The sequence below is a fragment of the Bos grunniens genome, chromosome 8 (assembly GCF_055505025.1).
Source record: "Bos grunniens cultivar Pamir isolate PY7600 chromosome 8, Bosgru_T2T1.0, whole genome shotgun sequence".
NCBI lineage: Eukaryota > Metazoa > Chordata > Mammalia > Artiodactyla > Bovidae > Bos > Bos grunniens.
Window position 1 is genome coordinate 105,778,284 of NC_141172.1, and position 24,891 is coordinate 105,803,174.

General features: G+C 44.9%; 1 protein-coding gene across 12 annotated transcripts in view; it reads right to left on the reverse strand.

Moving 5' to 3' along the window:
• The window catches only part of ASTN2 (astrotactin 2), a 1,042,634-nt gene that overhangs the window by 537,297 nt on the left and 480,446 nt on the right, over positions 1–24,891 (reverse strand). For 9 of the 12 annotated variants that reach the window (XM_086413912.1, XM_086413911.1, XM_086413916.1 and 6 more), the window contains 3 exons: positions 11,734–11,818; positions 11,189–11,263; positions 10,338–10,475 (listed from right to left, as the gene is read on the reverse strand). In XM_086413912.1, the coding sequence (XP_086270038.1) occupies positions 10,338–10,475; positions 11,189–11,263; positions 11,734–11,818 (298 nt within the window). The remainder of the gene's footprint in view (positions 1–10,337; positions 10,476–11,188; positions 11,264–11,733; positions 11,819–24,891) is intronic. The other 3 variants (XM_086413910.1, XM_086413917.1, XM_086413921.1) reach the window with 1 other exon arrangement.

The window sequence follows — 24,891 nt, forward strand, 5'->3', positions numbered from 1 at the left end:
GAAAGTTGGAAGAGGTGAATTGACTTGGCCCAGGGAGTTCAGGGAGCAATTGCGGTGTCAAGATTCGTATCCAAATCTGCAGGAGTCCAAGAAACACTCACTTTCCCACAGCTTCTTCTCTTTCTGGTCCTTACATTTCCAGAGCCTACCACAGTAGGCTACCACTAGTGTCTACCACACAAGGAAGAAGCTAGAGTGCTTTTGATGAGGATTTCACCCTAGAACGGACGGCCCAAGTTTCTAGAACACACTGTACCTGACCAGGTGTACTGTCTGGGCAAAAGGCAGACTCTGATGTCTGTACCAACCACACAGGAGAACCTGCTGGGACCCTGAATGGTGAATACGCTCTCCTTTACCATAAAGGAGGCTGAGCACTGAAAAACTGATGCTTTCAAATTGTGGTGCTGGAGAAGACTCTTGAGAGTCGCCTGGATGGCAAGGAGATCGAACCAGTCAACCCTAAAGGAAATCAACCCTGAATACTCACTGGAAGGACTGATGCTGAAGCCAAAGCCCCAATACTTTGGCCACCTGATGCTGGGAAAGAGTGAAGACAAGAGGAGAAGGGGGCTAAGAGGATGAGATAGTTGGATAGCATCACCAACTCAAAGGACATGAGTTTGAGTGAACTCCAGGAGATAGTGAAGGGCAGGGAATCTGGTGTGCTGCAGTTCATGGGGTCACAAAGAGTCGGACGTGACTTAGCAACTGAACAACAGCAAGTGCCCCCAGAATCTCTGCTGACTGTCTCAGCCAGGCATCCAGAGCTGAGGAAAGATGAGGAGAGGGAGAAGGCAGTTTGAGGTTCCGTGCCATCTCTTCTCACTTTAACCTCTGCCACGTGCCCCTGGGCATTACCTGCCAGATACACTGACCTGGAGCCTGGAAGCTCCCACATCAGGCATGTCACTCCAAGACCCCATGTCTTGTCTACACATCTGCGGGTTTTGCCTTTTTCATTGTTGTTGTTCAGCATCCATTCGCTGCATGCCCTGAGTCCCCTCATCCTACCTGCAATCTCAATCCATGTGGTAAAGGTCCCCCATCTTTGCTGGCTTGAGAGTGGGTCAGTGACCCAGGTGTGGCTAATTTTCGTCATTTATTTGAGATATTGGTCTTAGTGTTAGTTGCTTAGTCACATCTGACTCTTTGTGACTACATAGACTGCAGCCTGACAGGCTCCTCTGTCTATGGAATTCTCCAGGAAATAATACTGGAGTGGGGTGCCATTCCCTTCTCCAGGGGATCTTCCCAACCCAGGGATTGAACCTGGGTCTCCTGTATTGCAACCAGATTCTCTACCATCTAAGCCATCTGCTGCTGCTGCTGCTGCTAAGTCACTTCAGTTGTGTCTGACTCTGTGCAACCCCATAGATGGAAGCCCACCAGGCTCCCCCATCCCTGGGATTCTCCAGGCAAGAACACTGGAGTGGGTTGCCATTTCCTTCTCCAATGCATGACAGTGAAAAGTGAAAGTGAAGTCGCTCAGTCATGTCCAACTCTTAGCGACCCCATGGACTGCGGCCTACCAGGCTGCCCCATCCATGGGATTTTCCAGGCAAGAGTACTGGAGTGGGTTGCCATTGCCTTCTCCAGATCTAAGCCATCAAGGAAGCTTAAATATCATCAAATACGACAAACAGAGGCATCATAGCCAAGAGGCGAGCAGCATGGAGTCATAATTCAGATCTTCAGGACTCAAATCCTGGTTCTGCCACTTCTTGGCTGTGTGACTATGGGCAAGTTACATAACCTCTCTGTGCCTCAGTTTCCTCAACCAGTTAATAAGGGTAAAGATGAAATGAGCTCATTTCAGCAAATACTTGGGAAGTGCCACACAAGGAGGAGCTCTCACTGCTGTCACTCAGTACCAGGACTTTTGCTTAAATCATAAGGAAACAGGGCATCTCTTTGCCCTGGCAATGCCTGGCTGAGGCTGCGAGCCTGGAGTTGTTGGTGAGAGTGTGCCCAACAATGACATTAACACAGAGGAAGACAGAGGTGAGGGATGGGAGAGAGACAGAAACGCTGAGGCCCAGCAACTTTATAGAGCCTATAAATCCTGCTGGACTCAAAGCTGTTGCCACCCTGGAATTTTCAAGTTTTTCCATCCTTTGTTTTTTATGGAAGCCAGATGAGCCTTAGCTTGTTTTGCTGCCAGGATACGAATGTCAGCGGACACTAGAACCACCTGAGGAGTAGTTAAACCAGATTACTGCTTAAACAAGATTACAGGGCCCGCCTCCGAAACATCTGATTCAGGTCTTGACTGATGTTTGCATTTCCTACGGCTGCTGGAACAAATCGTCACACATCGGGATGGCTTAAAACTATCAGAACTCCGAAATCAGTATCACTAGGTATCCCGAAATCAGTACCACTAGGTATTCTTGCCTGGAAAATCCCGTGGACAGAGGAGCCTGATGGGCTGCTGTCCATAGGGTCGCACAGAGTTGGACACGACTGAAGCGACTTAGCATGCCATGCATTGGAGAAGGAAATGGCAACCCACTCCAGTATTCTTGCCCGGAGAATCCCAGGGACAGAGGAGCCTGGTGGGCTGCTGTCTATGGGGTCACACAGAGTTGGACACAAATGAAGCAGCAGCACCAGGCCAAAGCCAAGGTGTTAGCAAGGTTGCCCCACCCCTCCCACCTCTGCCTGCCCCCGTGAGGTCCTGGAGGAGAAGATGCCCCGTGCCTCTCCCAGCTCCTGGCGGCTCCCGGCACCCCCTTCTGTGGTTGTCTCACTCTAGTCTCAGATTCCCTCTCCACATTGCCATCTCCTCTGGGTGTATTACATGCCCTTCTACTTCCCTCCTATGAGGGCACCTGTAATGGTATTTGAGGCCCATCCAGATAATCCAGGATAATCAACTTTCTTTAAGATTCTTAACTAAATCCCATCTGCAAAGACCATTTCTTTTCCCAAATAAGGGAACATTTACGGGTTGTAGGGATTAGAAACTGACCCCGTCGGGGGTCACTGCCAGTGTATCACAGTTGGAGTCAAAGAACCTGCTTTCTAACAAGGTTGCAGGTGATGCTGAGAATACACACTTTGAGAACCAGAGGCCCGACGACATCCTGCTGAGACTTGGCAGTTTGGCTCAGAGGCCCTCTCCTCCATGAAGCGGGTCCTTCAACTCCCAGGTGAGTTAAACCACCTGCTTCCTTGGGTCCTTTCTCTGCCCTGAACTTTCCCTCTAACTTCAACAGTCACAAAGTAGAACATGTTTCGTTTGCAATTGTGTCTCATTTAACACACCAAGATCTCTGTCTTAACATTTCTCTATCTTCGATACTTAGCCTGGCATATGGTAAGTGAAAGTGAAGGTGTAAGTCACTCAGTCGTGCCTGACTTTATAACTCCATGGACTGCAGGCTGTCAGGATCCTCTGTCCATGGGATTCTCCAGGCAAGAATACTAGAGTGGGTAGCCACTCCCTTCTCCAGGGCATCTTCCCGACCCAGGGATCGAACCCAGGTCTCCTGCATTACAGGTGGATTCTTTATTGTCTGAGCCACCAGGGAAGCCCAGAAACATCTAGCCAGTCTCCCTGCAGGGAGTCAAGCCCCGGCCTCCCACATGACAGGCAAGGACACTCACCACTATACTAATGAGGAGGCACAAGGTAGGTGTTAAATAAATCTTTAGTGCTTGAAAAAAATTTTTTTTTAGTGCTTGGAATTGAGAGGTCAAAAGAACAAGGAACTCTTCTAAATTCTATCGAGAACCAATTCAGTGTGAAAATCGTCACCGAGTGAGCCACGCTGGCTTGCATTCTGATGTCCCATTATTCTTCCAGTGTTGAACGGGAATTAACAGTATTTCACCATTTCATTTTCATTGACTTGAGATCATAGAAAAATCGCTGAGGGGCTCCAAAAGCCGGGCTTTGTGGATGATTATTATTCCAACCATAATAGCAACTCTTGCGTCTCTCTTCTAAGAAGAATCAGCTCTCGGTGAAACTATGAAGAAGGCCCACTGTGTAGCAATAAGTGCTGTTTGCCATGCTTCTCTCCCCAAGAGTATCTTTTATTTCATCTCTCAAGTCAAGTTTCTTTTTCAGCGCTCCTCGCTGCACCATGCAGTCCCTGAAAGCCTAGGTGGGCCTTATTCATCACTGTATTCCTATGGCACCTGGCACAGTGCCTGGCACACAGGAGGGGCCCAGATGAGGTTTTCAGAATTGAAAGGAATCTGCACGCAATTTAACTCGAGTTCGCTTCTCCACCTTTGTAGCTGACATCATTAGTGTTTCGAATGCTAAAGCTCTCATTCCCAGCAACTTCCTGCTGGAACAGGCCCGAGAATGGGCGCTGTCCAGGGGAGAGTTCTTTTCTTTGGCCCTTCAACCCTTCAGACTTAAAAGCCATCCCTCCCACCTTAAATTCCACACAGCCGAATCTGTGCACAATTCAAGGTTAATTGCCAATGTTTCTCTCCTGCACATCCTTTTCTGATTCCTTTGGTCAGGAATTTTTCCTTCATTTCCAATCCCAAGGCACTCTGTGTACACCGCTTCAATTATTCTGCAAATACCCCATATCCATAAAGCCACGGGACCTACTATACTAAACAAGATGTTATATATTCATTTAAATTTTCCTCAAGCCCCATGACAAAGGGGTTAACGCAAATTCTCAATACCAAGACCTTATTGATTTTAAGATGCACCGTAGAGTAGATGAAGCCTTTCAGCAAAAGAAAGAGAAAGAATTAAAGAGAGAATAGGAATGCACTATACTATGTCACAATAACAACAACATAATAACAACAAATGCTTCTAGAGAGTTCGGAGAAGGCAATGGCACTTCACTCCAGTACTCTTGCCTGGAAAATCCCATGGGTGGAGGAGCCTGGTAGGCTACAGTCCATGGGGTTGCTAAGAGTTGGACACAACTGAGCCACTTCACTTTCACTTTTCACTTTCACACATTGGAGAAGGAAATGGCAACCCACTCCAGTGTTCTTGCCTGGAGAATCCCAGGGATGGGGGAGCCTGGTGGGCTTCCATCTATGGGGTCGCACACAGTTGGACACAACTGAAGCAACTTAGCAGCAGCAGCAGCTAGGGAGTTCACCATGTGCCAAACTCAGTGCTTTACAGGGATGGTGACTGCAGCCATGAAATTAAAAGATGCTTGCTCCTTGGAAGGAAAGCGATGGCAACCTTAGACAGTGTATTAAAAAGCAGAGACATCACTTTGCAAACAAAGGTCCATATAATCAAAGCCATGGCTTTCCCAGTAGTCATGTATGGATGTGAGAGTTGGACCATAAAGAAGGCTGAGTGCCGAAGAATTGATGCTTTCAACTGTGGTGTTGGAGAATACTCTTGAGAGTCCCTTGGACAGCAAGCAGATCAAACCAGCCAGTCCTAAAGGAAATAACCCTGAATGTTCTTTGGAAGGACTGATGTTGAAGGTGAGACTCCAATACTCTGGCCAAGTGATGCAAAGAGCTGACTCACTGGAAAAGACCCTGATGATGGGAAAGATTGAGGGCAGGAGAAAAAGGGGATGACAGAGGATGAGATGGTTGGATGGCATCACTGACTCAATGAACATGAGTTTGAGCAAACTCTGGGAGATGGTGAAGGACAGAGAAGCCTGGCCTGCTGCTGTCCATGGCATCGCAGAGACAGACACAACTGAGCAACTGAACAACAACATGCCTTTTAATTCTCACCACTCTCTTATCCAGCACAGATAGTCTTCTGTCTGTGTTATCCACGGGGCCACCAGAGCTTCGGATAAGCTCTTGCAGCAAGCAAGTGGGAGACCCGGGACTGGAACTCAGGTAGTTCAGTTGGGCTCTACAGTCTCTGCTTTTTGAAGAATGAACTACCTTACATAACAGACTGCATCTTTAATCAAAATATGCCATACATAGAGAAAAATGTGCAAATTATATCGACACAAATAGATGAATTTTTACAGAATGAAAACACGCATACAACCACCACCCAGATCAAGAGATCAAATATTGCCAGCATACTTCCCTTAAATCACTATGCCCTCCATCACCCCAAGGTAATCCCTACTTTATTTCTAATATCATAGTTTAGCCTTTACTGTTTTTGATCCTTATTTAACCATAATATTCATTTGTGTCTGGCTTCCATAATTCAGCCTTATATTTGTGAAATTCATCAGTGGTGATGTGTGTAAGGGTCGTATTCATTAACATTCAGCATCAATAACATTCCATTGTTTTGTTTCATTTATCTGTTTTTGTTGTTGTTGTTATTGACAGGCATCTGCATTTTCCCCCTAGTTTTCTGGCAGTACAAATGAATACCGTTATTACTATTCTTGAACATATTATTTGTGGTTTTCCCAGTTGATGCTAGTGGTAAAGAATCAGCCTGCCAATGCAGGAGACCTAGGAGACGTGGGTTTGATCCCTGGGTTGGGACGTTCCCCCAGAAGAGGGCAAGGCAACCCACTCCAGTATTCTTGCCTGGAGAATCCCATGGACAGAGGAGCCTGGCAAACTGCAGTCCATAGGGTTGCAAAGAGTAGGACATGACTGAAGCAACTTAGCATGCACGCACAGACACGCACATCTATAGGATAGGGGACTTCCCAGGTGGCGCTGGTGGTAAAGAACCAGCCTGCCAATGCAGGAGACATAAAAGACATGGGTTCTAGGCCTGGATTGGGAAGATCCCTGGGAGGAGAGCATGGCAACCCACTCCAGTATTCTTGCCTGGGGAATCCCATGGACAGAGGAGCCTGGAGGGCTACAGTCCATAGGATCGCAGAGTCCGACAGAACTGAAGCATCATAGTGCATGCACACACATACATGCACACACAAACATCTATAGGATAAGCAGATGCTCACCTTTAATAGATACAGCCCTGTAGATTTACACAGTGGTCACACTAACTTACATCCCCACTATAAAGGTATGGGAGTTCCAGCTTTTCTATATCCTTACCAACATTTGTCATCATCAATTTTTTTTTTAAATTTAGACACCCAGGTGAGTTGAGCCTGTACTTTTTGAGTCTAACTTGCTCTGTCTCTCCTAATGTGAGATTCCATAAATTCATATCGTCCATAAATTCATATCTGCCCATAAATTCCATAAATTCATATAAATTCAACTCTGTCATGGATTTAAAACCAAAACAAAAAAATCAAATAAGAAAGCAGCTTTAAATTTTCCCTCCCAATCCTATCCAAATGCTTATCTTTTCCTTCCTCACTCTGCTTTTTTTTCCTTTAATCTCACAGTTGTGATTCTGTGGCATATTATTGGCTATCTATAATTATGATCTGTTATTTATTAATTTCTAACATAGCATATGACTGAAACTTATTAATTCTTTAAACGCCTATGATATGCTTGCTTGGGCAATGTCATGTCAAACAAGGTTTATTAGTGAAGCTTGGAAAACTCAACCTACAGAGCACAGATTCTTTTGAATGGTGATGATTACAATCTTTCATCCACCCTTGCAATGAAACTGATGGCACGTGAGAAGAAAGATGAAGGTAAGACTTAAAAGGCTGTCTGCAACTGCAAGCCCAGACAAAGACATGCGGGCACCCTAAACAAGATAAAAATTTAGTGACCTAATCAAACCAACATTCTTCAAATATTTGAAGTATATTTTGAACATTCTTCAAAGGGTTGAGAAGGAGGACCCCAAATTGCAAAACAGTATCCTTTCTCCCATCCTGAGCAATTCTGATCTGGTCCTAACTTGATGAAGGCACACCCTCTGTGTAACCAGGCACAGCTTTCTTAGCAGTTCGGAAATATCTAATTGTTATCAGTTCATGACCTTTGAAGGTCTCACCCCCTTCAACTTACTACAGTATTCCTTTCAATTACATATAAAATTTTCCCTGAAATAAATTCTAGTCTATACTTTTCTCAATTTTGTTTTAGTATTTCCAAAGATGTTTTAAAGTCCTTGGAAGCTGATATTCTGGTCCTCTCCATGTCTGGCTTGCTGTTGAATGTAATAATTCAAATTGAAGGAGAAAAGCCAACTGAATTATCCTGCAGACCGTGGTCACTCTCAGCAGTATGACATAGCATGCAAACTTCCTGACTCAGCCTTCCCCATTGTGACCAGTTTCTACTTGAACTCTACTGTGAGAAGAATTGAATGCATCTAAAATTGATAAGCCTGTACTTTTGGAAGTATATTATGTACCAGTATTTACACATATTATTTAATCATTACAACAATTCTTAGGCGGTATTTCAATGACATCAAACCCGTCGATCCTAAAGGATATCAACCCTGAATATTCACTGGAAGGACTTATGCTGAAGCTGAAGCTCCAGTACTTTGGCCACCTGATGTGAAGAGCTGACTCACTGGAAAAGACTCTGATGCTGGGAAAGACTGAGGGCAGAAGGAGAAGGGGACAACAGAGGATAAGATGGTTAGATGGCATCATGGACTCAATGGACATGAGTTCGAGCAAACTTGGGCAGATAGTGAAGTACAGGAAAGCCTGGCGTCCTGCAATCCATGGGCTCACAGAGTTGGATACGACTGCACAACAACAACAATTTCAATGAAATAGTTAAGAACATGGGCTCAGGAGGTGGGGAGATGGCAGGCTGAAGTTTGGCTCCACCACTTCCTAGTGAAGCTATCACCTATATACCTCAGACTTTCTTCTTTTTAATTTGTAAAATAAAAATAATAATAGCATTATTTTGGGGGTTGATGTAAGACTATAATGAGATAATGCTAGTAAAGTGTTTAGGAATGATCAGTGGAGATGAGTTATTATTATTACTCCATATTGTGAGGATATTACTATCTTCATTTTGCAAAGAGATGGAAAGTTAGCAAGTTGAACTTGACCAGGGTCATATAGCTCATCCATGGTAGAGAAGGGATTCCAAGTCAGACTTGGTCAACTCCAGAATGAGTGTTGAACCATCAGCCAGTCTGACATCTATAGCTTCAGTGAAACTACAAATTCAATGTCAACAGTACAGAACTCTGAGGAAGTCTGGTAGAGACCTTTCAGTTGATTTGAGACAAGGTCACAAGGCCTCTTCAAGAAGAATCCTTCAACCAGATGCTCTTTTCTCCATTTCTGAAATATGTAATACTGAGTAACCTTAGCACTGAAGGCTTACTGAAGGCTTACTGATGCTTTACTGAAGTTACACTGACCTCAGCTCCAACAAAAACAGAAGCCATGATAATTTGCCATGAATCAATTTGTATGCACATGAAACCATCTTAGTTTTTAGTAGTTATCACTTCATTTTCTAAATATTATCCGTTTAATTTTCTTTTAAAAATTACTTCTTTGGAGAAACACCAATAAAAAGTCACGTTGTGTCCATCCCTTCATGAAAGGCTGAGAAGGTGAGTCTCCCTATCAAGATGCCACAGACATCGATAGCATCTTAAGTGAAAAGGCAGCTGTGCAGTGGTAGAATAACAAGCACTGGAAGTACGGGGCCGTGCCTCCACATTCCAGTTCAGGAGCTCATAAGCTGAGTACAAACCAGTTCCAAAAGCAAAAGCTGAGTCCATTTTTTGCAACATTCAAATGCTAGAATTCTTCAACTAATCAAATCAGGAGGGGGAGGGGATAAAAACCTACACTAGAATGCTCCAGAATAGTGCTAGATTCAGATCTAAGATCACCTGTTTAATTAAATCAATAAACATTTAGTAGATGTCCAATATGGACTGGGAACTGGGAATTAAAAAGCAAAGTAAGTTATTTTCTTTGACCTTGAGGGATTCACTACATAATAGCACAGAATGATATGTAAGCAACTAATTAGAACACAGTAGAGTAAGTCTATAATGAAATTAACTACAAGGTGCAAAATGTGGAAAGAAAGATGTAGTCGCCATCGTTTCACGAGTAAAGAGCAAATTCATTTGACCTGGACATTTCTCTCCTATTGATTAGCCCAGAGTCTGTTTCTAGTATCAGAGTCAAAAGAGAAAGCACTTCATCTTCCAATATTTTACCTTCACGACTTTTCAATATACTATTAAGTAATGGTCTTTTATAAGAGAAGACCATTAAAGATCCCAGAATGAGCTAGATAATGTGTTAACCTCTTTCATGTTTTATATAAGCCCCAAAGGAAAGCAATAATGTTGAAATACAGAGGCACTAAGGCCCACCATGGAGGTCAATTTCAGGAGTGTGGAGCATGGCACACTGGATATGTTTCTTATATACCAGCTAGGCAGCTGCCTGCTTTAACATCATGAAGAGCACTTTTCCACAGGAGTTCTGAGATCCTGAAAGGGAGGGCCTCCCAGGGCTCTAAGAAGCCCGTGGTTTGGGTGCTGGAGATGACTTCCCTACCTGACATCTGCGGGGTCTTCTGTGACGAGCACGTCAGTCTTGCAGCTGGCCAGTGGGTTGATGGACAGCTCCACGGGGGGGACCACGAAGCTTTTGCTGACAGGAAGCCAGAGTCCTTGGCCCAAGCTGAAAGTAGACCTGCAATGTAAGAGTTTCCATTGGGGGACTCCCTGGGAAGCAGAGAAAAAAAACAGGAAAAAGGGGCCCCTCCTCCCATTCGTTCTAGAACCTTCTCTAACTTGCAGACCCAACTGAGTCGCCTGCATGCTTCAAGGCTTGATGTTGGCCAACTTCGCCCAGACATGGATGGTCATTTTCTCCCTCTGTTAATCATTTAGCCCATGCATGACTCTATATTGCTAGTCCTGTTTTCCTGAGTTTAGGTCCTGATTCCTAATTAGCAGTGGGCTTTGTGAAGACAGGGACTATTTCAGCTCTGCTTTCCCAAGCAGAAGGACCTAAAGTGACTGCTGGCAGGGGCAGCCTGCACAAAGGTGAAGAGTATGCACTCTGAATCAATTTCAACCAAAATCCGATTCCCAGTTCTGCCCCTTAATTTGCTGTATGTCTTCATCAGTTTAAGTACGAAGTTTTCACACAAGATTTCATGGTAGTGGCAGGAAGAGATTCTATGGCTAGAGAATATTTTTAAACCACTGGACTAGATAATCAGTAATGTCTCCTCCAGTTCAAATATCTGAATCTATTAAGTCTAGATGCCAGACAAATGGAAATCAGATTCCCATAGCAACCTGGACCATTGCATCCCAGAAATGCACAGGTTCAATTAACTAAGGATGTATAACTATACCTCCCCATCAGACCGTTCCCCAACAGAACTGTCAACTCACCTGAGGATCTTTTCAGGGGCTTGCTCCCCTGTCACCAGATCATAGCCCCTCTCCAGTGTCGTGTATGGCCAGGGACTGTGGGAAAAAATTGAGAAAGGGAAAGAAAAAGAGAGAAGAGATGGTATTAGTCAGAAGCAGATGCAATTCCTATGTGGACACTGCTGAAGAACTGCTACAAATTATGGAATTTTGCAGAGGTAATGTTTGGATAAGTCTATTTACATAATACCGGTCTCCATTTCACAGAAGCACTCAGCATTTCAAAGTCCTCCTGGTCCCTTTTGGAGTTAACACATAAAATACGTGATTCTTCTTCACTAGTCCACTCAAGAGAGTGTCCTTTGATTACTTATGGTTTGGGAGGGTGAGCGACAATTAGCATTTGTTCTCTAGAAGGTCTGTCATCAGTCATGTACTGATGGGACTCAGTGGGAAATAGGATTCACTTCCCCAGGAACACAACCATTGCAAAGGAAGTGGCGTCCATGGGGAGCAGTGGAGGGCCCCCACTGTCCCTGCCTCACCTGGTGTTCTTTGCTACTCACCCTTCACTCTGCCCCCAGTCACTGCGAACACACAGGTGTCTGTGAGCCGGGTCAGGGGCATAGCCTTCGTGGCAGCTGCACTCTCCTGTAAGCCAAAAGAGGAAAGGATCTTGTGAAATACTGCCTGCCCCAAACAGTCTTCTCTCCTGGTGTCCTTGTTTTCTTGGAATGTAAAGTGAGCTACCTTGTTTTAGCAAAGGCCATGGAAAGAGAACGTTCTAGCCCATCTGCCACTGTGGTTAACAGAGTTCATTCATTGTTCATTCACTCACTTATTCACTCGGCAAGCCCTGGCCACCCTCCCCGCCGAGCTCTCTGCTCAGCACTGGGGATGCAGAGGTCAAAGGTGCAAGCCAGGTGCTGAAGGAGCTCCTGACTAAATGAGACAGAGAGTGAGCTCGTGGCTACACACGGACGCCCTGTTTTCGGATATTTAAATTATGATAAAGTACTCTTGTGCTAAAAGTGTAGTCAGAAAATTGAATTCTCTCCACCTGAATGAACAATTCACGTTCATTTATAAGCCCCAAATCAAATGCCACCTCTTCCAAGTATAATACTTCTGATTTCCTCTTGAGGAAAAATTGTTTCCATCTACCATCTCCAGACTTTATTTTGTTTTGTTGGTGGTCTTATTGGTTTTACTTGCCTCTTTCCCCTCCCCTCATTTTCCCTCTTGTCCCTTCCCTTCCATCTACCAAGCCATCCATCCATCCATGTATCCATGTGTTATCCTTTTCTGGCCATGCCTTATATGGGCTGGACACAGCCTCGCTAGCGTCCGCTGCTGCCTTAAGTATAGTTTCTCATTGGCCAAGTTCATTCTGGGCGCACATGTCCTGTTTCCTGATGTATCTTCAGAGTTCATTTCTGGAAGAGTCCTGCCTTCCTGCTACTATTGGGCTTGCTTCACTGCTTACTCCTTAAGGTCAGGAAAAAATGTTTTGATTCAATTAGCTGTTAGACTTTCCTAAGATGTAGTTGTAGAATGTTCCCAGATGCTTTACCAAAAATAGATTCTATTAAAAAAAAAAAAGTTTGTGAAATACTGTGCCATTCCTTAGAGCCAGTCAAGTATGACTGCGATTCTTCAGTCCTACAGTCATTCTGGTTGGCTTGACCCAAGTATTTTCAAATCACGTTTCATTGAAACATCTAGCTTAATGTCGGAGATTCAGACTTTGAAACTTTCAGATTTTAATGTTCCTTAAGACACTTCATTTTGAAATCTCCTTAATAATAAAAACAATGAAGGCTAAACACTCAGATATTACACGCTAGAACTGAGGACACTGGAGAGCTCTGTCTCATTAAGTCTGGTGGCCAGATAAATGGATTTTATGCAGTCCTCATTAAACAAAAAATTCTCCTATCATCTTTGTTTCATCGAATAGGATCCTGAGACTGAGAGATGAGGTGCTAACAAGCTCATGCTTTTTACAGCTTCAAGTCTTACGAATCAGTTTTCTCAACCTTGTGCAATCAAAACAAAGCACAGCAGTGAACTCGAGGCCAGGCTAACACAGGTTCTAAAACTATCGCCCATTAACGCCTTTTAAAAAATGTTTGTATTCATCAAATAGCCTTATTGTCTCCCCTGATTCATTATCAGTGTGAGGCATTTGACCTTATGCAAAGGATTCTGAGTGTTAACACTTTCGTTCATTTTATATAGTTCAATGCTGCTTAATCTTTGTATACTCAGCATCAGCAAGTATCTGGCAAACAGCCTGGGCTTAATAAATGTTGGTTAAACTAAAAGGGTAGTAAGATATAATGTGGAGAAAAGAATAGATCAGAGGGAATGTTCAAAATATTTAGAACAAGACTGTTGAAAGACAAAGAGAGAAAGAGAAGCAGAGAGAGAGAGAGAGAAGAGAGGAGAAGAGAGAGATAGAGAAATCGATGTATCCCTCCTGTCCTCTGGATACCTAGTAAATAAGAGGGGGCTGCTTGCAGGCAGGGACGCTCTCTGTAATTCTCCCCTCCAATAACATCCCCAAGGGTCTTCCACTAAATGCCAGTGCTGCAAATACGTGCAACCTAATGGATTGACTGTTGCCAGAGGTTAGGAAAACGGAGGGAAAGAGCAGAGATCCTTGAGATTTGGATCAGAATAATCAACCCGAGGGGGAGGAGGAGGAGTCACTAATGATGTGTTAAAATGCAACAGTCCCTTCATGAAATATTCACCACTTTAAGCACGTCTAATATTAAAGATTAAAAGTCCTGGGATTTGTCCTCGAGACTCCCAGGCCTGATTTATGATCTGCCACAAGCCACAGGCTTCATGATTCATAACAGGAGAGGTAAAGTGGTTACCTCTGGCACAGGGACGGGAAGTTGGGCAGGGGTGAGCCAGGAGCTGGTGGGGCAGAGGGCTCTTCTCCATGGAAGGGTTGAGGTTCCTGTCTCTCCTATCAGTGACTCGGGACAGGGCGCAGGTCATTTTTCCTCCCCTTCTCTCGCTTTGGGAATATTAGTGAGAACGAGAAATCTATACAGAAAAAAAGGACACTGCCATATTTTTCTCTTTCTTTCGTGTATGCTTACTAGGCAACTTTCCCCTGCCTTGGAATGGATCATTAATTACTACGGCTCGTTATACAACAAATGTGTATTTTGCAAATGAGAAGTATCCACCCCGGAGGCTGCCTGGAGAACAGGAAGTGGGGGAGGGGGAAAGCAGGAGCGCTGGCCCGGGTGCCAATCCTCACTCTCTCCCCCCAGATGTATGGTCTTGGGAAGAGGTCGCTTCACCATCTGGGTCTCAGTTGTCCCAACCATACAGTGAGAATGCCAGTTCAGCCAATCACTCAGAGCTGATGCAAGAAGCAGCTGAAGGAGGGAAGTGCACCACCGATGGCTCAGGCAGGCAGTGAGTAGCTGCTCATAAACTTCCTCCTCTTTCCCTTCCAAGATGGCAACTGGCTTCTGACATATGCTTGCACATTAGCTGTAGGGATACTGGATAGGTACCCTCCTCCATGCTGGGACTTAGTTTCCTCATCTGCAAAATGGAAGCTTGGAATAGATGTTCATCAATTCCGGGCACCAGGGAGAACCAGTCATTTACATTGCCTTTCCAAATTGCTCACCTCTAGCTTTCTGGACACTCCTTGTTTTAACCTTAACTTTGATCACTCTTAGCAGCTGGGCTGTGTGTCTCTGGCAGGATTTCCCTCAATGCCACGGCTATTGGCTTTACTGACCACCCCCACCCTTTCCCATTTTGCTGGCTCAGCGAACTCTCCACAGTCACAACTAAGCATTACCTTCTTGCAAGATGCAAGTCTCTGACAGCAGGACTTGAGGGTTAACCCCTTCCCTGGGTGAGTCCCATACTCAATCCTGCCTTTGTATCCAGGGTGGGCAGACTGCTGAAGGTCAGCTCACCAGGGACACATGCTGACTTGTTTTCCTATGCTGACCGTGAATGTCCAGGCTCCCTGACTTCTGTCACTACAGCACATGCTCCTTGGAAAAAGTGATGGCTGCCATTCTGCTCACCACTGCATCCAGCATCTGCTGCCCTGCCTGGCACATAAAGAAATTCAGGCGTGCACTTCATAATGGAGATCCCAGGTGGCTCAGGAGTAAAGGATCCACCTGCCAAGCAGGAGACGTGGGTTCAATCCCTGGGTCAGGAAGACCCCCTGAAGAAGGAAATGGCAACCCACTCCAGCATTCCTGCCTGGGAAATCACATGGAAAGATGAGCCTGGTTGACTACAGCCCATGGGGTCACAAAGAGCAGGATGCAACTTAAGGACTCAGTTCAGTTCAGTTCAGTCACTCAGCCTTGTCCAACTCTTTGCAACCCATGAATTGCAGCAGACTAGGCCTCCCTGTCCCAGAGAAGGCAATGGCAACCCATTCCAGTACTCTTGCCTGGAAAATTCCATGGACTGAGAAGTCTGGTGGGCTCCAGTCCATGGGGTCGCTAAGAGTCAGACACGACTGAGAGACTTCACTTTCACTTTTCACTTTCATGTATTAGAGAAGGAAATGGCAACCCACTCCAGTGTTCTTGCTTGGAGAATCCCAGGGACGGGGGAGCCTGGTGGGCTGCCGTCTATGGGGTCACACAGAGTCGGACACGACTGAAGTGACTTAGCAGCAGCATCAGTAGGCCTCCCTGTCCATCACCAACTCCCGGACTTCACTCAGACTCACGTCCATCAAGTCAGTGATGCCATCCAGCCATCTCATCCTCTGTCGTCCCCTTCTCCTGCCCCCAATCCCTCCCAGCATCAGAGTCTTTTCCAATGAGTCAACTCTTTGCATGAGGTGGCCAAAGTACTGGAGTTTCAGCTTTAGCATCATTCCTTCCAAAGAAATCCCAGGGCTGATCTCCTTCAGAATGGACTGGTTGGATCTCCTTGCAGTCCAAGGGACTCTCAAGAGTCTTCTCCAACAATTCTTCGGTGCACAGCTTTCCTCACAGTCCAGCTCTCACATCCATACATGACTACTGGAAAAACCATAGCCTTGACTAGATGGACCTTTGTTGGCAAAGTAACGTCTCTGCTTTTCAATATGCTATCTAGGTTGGTCAAAACTTTCCTTCCAAGGAGCAAGCGTCTTTTAATTTTATGGCTGCAATCACCATCTGCTGTGATTTTGGAGCCCAGAAAAATAAAGTCAACCACTGTTTCCACTGTTTCCCCATCTATTTCCCATGAAGTGATGGGACCAGATGCCATGATCTTCGTTTTCTGAATGTTGAGCTTTAAGCCAACTTTTTCACTCTCCTCTTTCACTTTCATCAAGAGGCTTTTTAGTTCCTCTTCACTTTCTGCCATAAGGGTGGTGTCATCTGCATATCTGAGGTTATCGATATTTCTCCCGGCAATCTTGACTCCAGCTTGTGCTTCTTCCAGCCCAGCATTTCTCATGATGTATTCTGCATATAAGTTAAATAAGCAGGGTGACAATATACAGCCTTGATGTACTCCTTTTCCTATTTGGAACCAGTCTGTTGTTTCATGTCCAGTTCTAACTGTTGCTTCCTGACCTGCATATAGCTTTCTCAAGAGGCAGGTCAGGTGGTCTGGTATTCCCATCTCTTTCAGAATTTTCCACAGTTTATTGTGATCCACACAGTCAAAGGTTTTGGCATAGTCAATAAAGCAGAAACAGATGCTTTTCTGGAACTCTCTTGCTTTTTCAATGATCCAGCGGATGTTGGCAAGTTGATCTCTTGTTCCTCTGCCTTTTGTAAATCCAGCTTGAACATCTGAAAGTTCACGGTTCATGTATTGCTGAAGCCTGGCCTGGAGAATTTTGAGCATTACTAGTGTGTGAGATGAGTGCAACTGTGCAGTAGTTTGAGCATTCTTTGGCATTGCCTTTTTTTGGGGGATTGGAATGAAAACTGACTTTTTCCAGTCCTGTGGCACTGCTGAGTTTTCCAAATTTGCTGGCATATTGACGTGGCACTTTCACAGCATCATCTTTTAGGTTTTGAAATAGCTCAACTGGAATTCCATCACCTCCACTAGCTTTGTTCGTAGTGATGCTTTCTAAGGCCCATTTGACTTCACATTCCAGGATGTCTGGCTCTAGGTCAGTGATCACACCATCATGATTATCTTGGTCTTGAAGATCTTTTTTGTACAGTTCTTCTGTGTATTCTTGCCACCTCTTCTTAGTATCTTCTGCTTCTGTTAGGTCCATACCATTTCTGTCCTTTATCGAGCCCATCTTTGCATGAAATGTTCCCTTGGTATCTCTAATTTTCTTGAAGAGATCTCTAGTCTTTCCCATTCTGTTGTTTTCCTCTATTTCTTTGCATTGATCGCTGAAGAAGGCTTTCTTATCTCTTCTTGCTATTCTTCAGAACTCTACATTCAGAGGCTTATATCTTTCCTTTTCTCCTTTGCTTATCACTTCTCTTCTTTTCACAGCTATTTGTAAGGCCTCTCCAGACAGCCATTTTGCTTTTTTGTATTTCTTTTCCATGGGGATGGTCTTGATCCCTGTCTCCCGTACAATGTCATGAACCTCATTCCATAGTTCATCAGGCACTCTATCAGATCTAGTCCCTTAAATCTATTTCTCACTTCCACTGTATAATCATAAGGGATTTGATTTAGGTCATACCTGAATGGTCTACTGGTTTACCCTACTTTCTTTAATTTAAGTCTGAATTTGGCAATAAGGATTTCATGATCTGAGCCACAGTCAGCTCCTGGTCTTGTTTTTGCGGACTGTATAGAGCTTCTCCATCTTTGGCTGCAAAGAATATAATCAATCTGATTTTAGTGTTGACCATCTGGTGATGTCCATGTGTAGAGTCTTCTCTTGTGTTGTTGGAAGAGGGTGTTTGCTATGACCAGTGCGTTCTCTTGGCAAAACTCTATTAGCCTTTGCCCTGCTTCAGTCCATATTCCAAGGCTATATTTGCCTGTTACTCCAAGTGCTTCTTGACTTCCTACTTTTGCATTCCAGTCCCCTATAATGAAAAGGACATCTTTTTTGGGTGTTAGTTCTAAAAGGTCTTGTAGGTCTTCACAGAACAGTTCAACTTCAGCTTCTTCAGCATTACTGGTTGGGGCATAGACTTGGATTACTGTGATATTGAATGGTTTGCCTTGGAAACGAACAGAGATCATTCTGTCATGTTTGAGATTGCATCCAAATACTGCATTTCAGACTCTTTTGTTGACCATGATGGCCACTCCGTTTCTTCTAAGGGATTCCTGCCCACAGTAGTAGATATAATGGTCACCCGAGTTAAATTCACCCATTCCAGTCCATTTTAGTTCACTGATTCCTAGAATGTCGATGTTCACTCTTGCTATCTCCTGTTTGACCACTTCCAATTTGCCTTCGCCACTAAACAACAACAAATACTTCACAATAGTAATGCCTATGTCAAAGGGACAGGGACATTTTTTGCCTGTTTCTCCCACTAAACTAGGAGTCTCTTCATTGCAAAAATCTTTTCTTAATCATCTCCATATCCTAGGAGTTATATCGTATCTGATGAAGGGTTGGAAACTTATTTGCTGAATGGATGAATGAATGACTGGATGAATTAGTGAATATATAAATATACTGCAATTATCATGAATTCAGGCTGAATTCCTTTAGAATACTGATGATTTTGCTGAAGACTAGAAGACGACTTTCTTAACATCCGTGACAGGTATTTGCTGAGGAAGTGGAAAGGGTAAACACGAAAGTTGATGAAATGGCTACAATAGAATTTCTGTTTCACATCAGAGCAGAGGAGGCTCGTACAGCTCATCTAGTTCAAATCTTCCCAGCTTCACCTTCCAGACAGGGAAACTCTGGCTCAGAATGTGAAGACATTTAGCCAAGTAAGTGGACTACCTCTTAACAAATCAAGATTAGCACCCAGGACTCTTGGCTATTACTACAGCATCCTTTCCACTACACTGGTGCTCTCAATACTTAAATCCATCCAGTAACATGCTCCTGGTTTTTTTCCTTTATATGCCTTTGACATTTCTGAGTTTCCTACAATGAGAATGTATTACAGAAACTATTTTTTAAAATATAATGATTTAAGGTATCCTGAACGCATTAAAAACATGAATTTACAAGTGATTGATAATGCAGACCTTAAAAAGGTTTAATCTCTTTATTCAAGTGGCTCCTATAAGGGAATCTGATTGAGTGTGTTTTCATAGTGCTTGTTAGTGTGGGTGTGTATATGTGCATGCACACGCGTGCTCAGTCGTGTTCAACTCTTTGCGACTCCATAGACTGTAGCCCATCAGGCTCTCTGTCCATAGAATTTTCCAGATAAGAACACTGGAGCCGGTTGCCATTTCTTTCTTCAGGTGATCTTTCTGACCCAGGGATCGAGCCCGCGTCTCTTGCATCTCCTGCATTGGCAGGTGGGTCCTTTTACCAGTTACTGAGCCACCTAGTAACTAGCAACTGTGTGCTAGGTACTGCTGCTGCTGCTGCTAAGTTGCTTCAGTCGTGTCCGACTCTGTGTGACCCCATAGACAGCAGCCCACCAGGCTCCCCCATCCCTGGGATTGTTATTATTGGTCTCGTACTCCCATCTCCTTAAGAATTTTCCACAGTTTGCCATGATCCACACAGTCAAAGGCTTTTGCATAGTCAAATAAAGCAGAAGTAGATATTTTTCTGGAACTCTCTTGCTTTTTCTTATGATCCAACAGATGTTGGCAATTTGATCTCTGGTACTAAGGGTTAAAAAAACAACTGGGTCATTACTTATAGAAGGAAATATAGGTCTGAGGTACCTCAGACAGTTTTCGTTATACTGACGCTGTGTAACGAAACCCACAGAATTTTATTGTCAGTAACTAAGCAGTCTTCTGCTCTGTTCCACCTCTGGGTCGACTGATCCAGCTGGGACTCAGCTGCACTTGGCTCCAAGTTGAGTTGCTTCCACTCTGCCCTGTGTGACCCGCATCCTCCTTGGACCAGCCACTACTTGGAATGTGGTTTTCTCATGGCAAGAGGCAGGGATGTAAGGGCAAGGCCGGCCACAGCACATTTCCAACTTCATTTCATATCATTTCAGACTTCATTTCATACCATATATGCTACCAACCCACTGGCCAGAGCAACTCTTGAGCCAAGCCTGAAGACAGGGTTGGGAAGAAATCTCCCTTTTCTCACTATCAAGCATGCCAAGGATGTAAATGCATAATAGTATTCTAGAAAGATGAGGACTTGACAATAATTCAGTCTACCATGGGAAAGATGTTCCTGCAGCACCCCCTGATCTCCTATGCCTACGCCCTCTTCCACACTCTCTTAAACTCTGTCCCCTTAGAGAGAGCCATCACATGTCTTGGGAAGGAGTCAGAGAGATCCTAGCCTTGGCTGTTTGCTCCTCTGTTCACAAGCTTGGCCAGCTTAGTCACCCTCTCTGAGCCTCAGCTTCATGTCACTTAAAGGAGTCAAATGGTATCTTCCTCCCAGTGTTGTCATGGATGTCATAAGATGCTACAGAAAAACCCGACTGAACTTTGTGGCCAACCCTATACTTGGGTAAGACTGGTACATAGTAGATGCTCAATTAACAGAAGGTCTGATGCATCCCTGAAGCTTATGGCTACTACCTAGAAATCAACCCAATAACCCTTCATCACATGGGTAATATAATTCAATGCAATCACTATATAAAGTATCTACTTTTGAATGGGAGATATTTGGAAGAGTAATTCTTAACCTTTAGTCTTCTTTGAATTTTGGAAATCATCAGGATGTCATGGATGATTTTGGAAATCATCAGTGCAGGTAGTTTGAAGGAGCTTCCTCTTCTCTAACCTGTGTTTTCTCACTCATGAGAATTGTCAAATTAAAGGCAGCACCCCTTGCTCTTGCCCTTGTGGTCATGTTTATTGTTGTGATATTTGTGATTAGAAACTTCACAGCAGGAGCTTTGAAGACCTGACTCCACGACCCTGGGCATGTGACCCGTTGAGTCTGAGCTTCAGTTTCTTGATTTTACAGTGAGGCCAGACAGCCTGCCTCCCGGTACTAGTCATGAGCGTGGTCCACGAGATGACACGTAATGACATATGTCAAGCATCTTCGCCACTCCTAGCACAAAGCAGGCCCCCGGTCATGTTATGCCCAGCCCATCTCCCCTACCACATGCCTGGCCAGGTGACGCAGAAGGGTAGACGCCCCAGGTGGCCCAGTCCGAGTCAGAACAGGAGAGGATGCTGTGCACACTTGTTCTGAGGGCCCAGGGAAATGCCTTTTCAAGCTGCAGTGACAAGTAGAGTGAATGGGAAAATGAACAGCAGCCAGTGTCCCTGGCCTGTGATGATAAGTGATGACTGAGTCGGAAGCAAGTGAAAATGGAATCATAAGGGGATGATAGGGTGGGAGGAAGGGAACCAGCCAGCAGGGTGGGATTAGGAAGAAGTTTTTACACTCATCTGGCACTCTCATGGGTGGGGGACCAGCTCCTCTGAGCTGTGGGGTCTGGAGAAGGTGGTCCCTATGGCTGATGCCCTCGTCAGTACCTGTGTCCTTCAGTAGAAGGGGCCATAGATGAGGGCGACATGTTTTTCAGGGAACATGGGGACCAGCTTGGAGATTATTTCATCCAAGTTGCCCCAAACAGATGGATAAAGAAACTAAGGTTCCTTTGGCTTGGCAAAGGGCACACCCTGAAATTGAGACCATCGTTCATCTAGAGAGCATTTATTCTTTCCATTAAAACAAGATGTTAAATTGGCCCCTCCGGTCTAGGAAAAAAGGGGGCTTCCCTGGTGGCTCACCTGTAAAGAATCAGCCTTCAATGCAGGGGCCATTACTGATAGGCATCTGTGTTTTGTTTTTTTTTTCCCCCTCAGCTTTTTGGCATTACAAATGAATGCTACTATTACTATCCTTGAATGCATTATTTACGGCAATCTAAACTATAGGATGGACTTCCCAGGGGGCACTACTGGTAAAGAACCTGCCTGCCAATGCAGGAGATGTAAGAGACATGGGTTCAATCCCCTGAGGAGGGCATGGCAACCTACTCCAGTATTCTTGCCTGGAGAATCCCCATGGAAAGAAGAGCCTTGTGGGCTACAGTCCATAGAATTGCAAAGAGTCAGACATGACTGAAGCAACTTAGCACTCATGCACAGGCCCAGGGAAAAAAATTAACCAAACCAAAACAAAACAAGTGACTCAGCTACTGATATATTCAGTGAGAAGAAATACGCCACAGACTGCGCAGAGGACTTTTCAAATGCATCACTGATCTTCCAGCAGAAAGGTGATACCAGCCTCATTACCAATTAGGAAACAAACTCAGAGCAGCGAAGCCACTTGATGAAGTTCATGCATCTGTGTGGCAGATCCTGGACAAAACAAGAGGATTCCAGGGTGCACACTCTAAACCATTTCACCAGTCCATTGGCTTCATGATGATAATGGAGGCACTGTCAACTTTGAAGTGGTTTAGGAGAGCCCCACACAAGAGAAACTCAGATTGCTCATAATTGAGGGGTTCTGTTTTTCCTTACCCAAGAGTTTATGGAGTGAGAATGCATGTAACATAAAATGAGATCTCAATAAATGGGGCTTAAGAGACCTAAAGAGTAACTATTTTAAAAACCAATATAATTCATCTATAGCTGATAATAAACCCTTGGCTTTTTGGAGATGCGGAGGAATGAATACAGGACCTCACACAGAGCAGAAGAGGCTCAGACATTACTTTGCTGACAAAGGTCTATCAAAGCTATGGTTTTTTCCAGTAGTCATGTATGGGCGTGAGAGCTGGACTATAAAGAAGGCTGAGTGCCGAAGAATTGATGCTTTTGAACTGCGGTGCTGGAGAAGACTCTTGAGAGTCCCTTGGACTGCAAGGAGAACAAACCAGTCAACCCTAAAGGAAATCAGTCCTGACTACCCTTGGAAGGACTGATGCCTAAGCTGAAACTCCAATACTTTGGCCACTTCATGTGAAGAACTGACTCACTGGAAAAAACCCTGATGCTGGGAAAGATTGAAGGCAGGAGAAGGGGATGACAGAGGATGAGAGGGTTGGATGGCATCACCGACTCAATGGACTTGAGTTTGAGCGAGCTCCAGGAGTTGGTGATAGACAGGGAAGCCTGGTGTGCTGCAATCCAAGGGGTTGCAAAGAGTCAGACACCACTGAGTGACTGAACTGAACTGAATCCACATAGCACCTGAATCCCACTAATTCTACCTCTTTTTTGTCACTTGAACCCATTCCTTCCCAGCTCTCCCTGGTGCCGGCCCTGAACACTGCCTATGTGTACCACTGAAAAAGTCTTCTCACTGGAGACCTACTTTCAGTGTCTGCCCATCAACCTGAGTGGTGGCCAGCTACCTTCTTGGAGAACACCGCACCCACGTCTCATCTCAGAAACTCCCCAGGGGCTTCCAGGTGCTTTCACAATAGCGTTCATAAGCCCTGGCAAACTACACAGTCCTTCATAACTGGCCTAGCCAATCCTCCCCCTTACCAGTTACTCTCCCTCCCTGCACCTTTCCTGTTCTAACTGCCCCTGGGTTTCCTGATAAGAACAGGGCTGTGTGAGGACCTACTTCTTGCAGTGGGTCTGCCCTGACCCTTCTTCTTGAGAAAAGCAGAGCCAGAGAAGTGAGAGAAATGTGCTCAACAGACGAGAGACCAGCTCTTGAGAGGAAATAGGAAATGAAGGGAAAACCAAGTGGCAAAATAATTATCTAGTGAGGGAATGAGATCATCTGGGCAGTTTTGAGTCCAAGCAGTGTCACCAGAGAATACGTTTCACAGTGCTGACCCCGTGCGAACTTGGGCAAATCACTCCACTTACCCAGACTCAGTCTTCCCATCTGTAAAATGAGTGACTAGTACTCAGAGAAGTGACTTAGCAGCAGCAGCAGCAGCAGCAGTACTCAGAGATCCCCAAATTGCCTTCCAAATCTTGTTCAGATTCCAGGTCTTGGTTCTATCTCTAACATGCTCTGGTATTGTGACCAGAGGTCAGCATTTTCTGAGGGGCTGGAGCTGGAGGCAGGCTCTGTATGGGAGGCTCAGGAGTTCGGAGAATAGAGGCTTGAGAGTCAGAGAAACACCACTGGAGTGAAATCACAAGACATAATTCAGACCTTTATGAAGTGAAGAGGACTTTAGAAGTTAACTCAGCCAAATGTGCTGCGTGATCTCAAGCAGGTCTCCCCACTCCCTGTGACTCAGTTTCTCTATCTGTACAGTGAGGAGGTCAGCCTTGATGACATCCTAAGCAACCTTGGGTGGGTATCTCTGATGCCCTCCCTTTTCTTTTAAGCTGCTGGAGTGAGACATGCAGACATTATTCTTCCCAAAGCATTTGAGACAAACATGGATGCCTGCACCTCAGCTGCCTTGTTGCCTTTCCTAATTGTGCCTTTGAGAAGAAGAAGAAGAAGAAGAAGAAGAAGAAGAAGAAAAAAACACAGAGGCCAAAAGGTGGTGGTGACACCGGCTGGTGACCGGGTCTGATGGAGATCACAGTCCTTAATCTAGGCTACACAGGGATTAACTGGCTGTTGACTCAGGTCACGTTGGGCAGACCCATGTGGGATGTCTGGAGCTCTGAAAGGCCACCAGCCAGGCCATGCTAGGACCCCCCCTGCAAGGTCTTAGCCATGGTGACTCCTCTCCACTGGCTCCATCCTCTCTCTTCCCAGCCTCCTC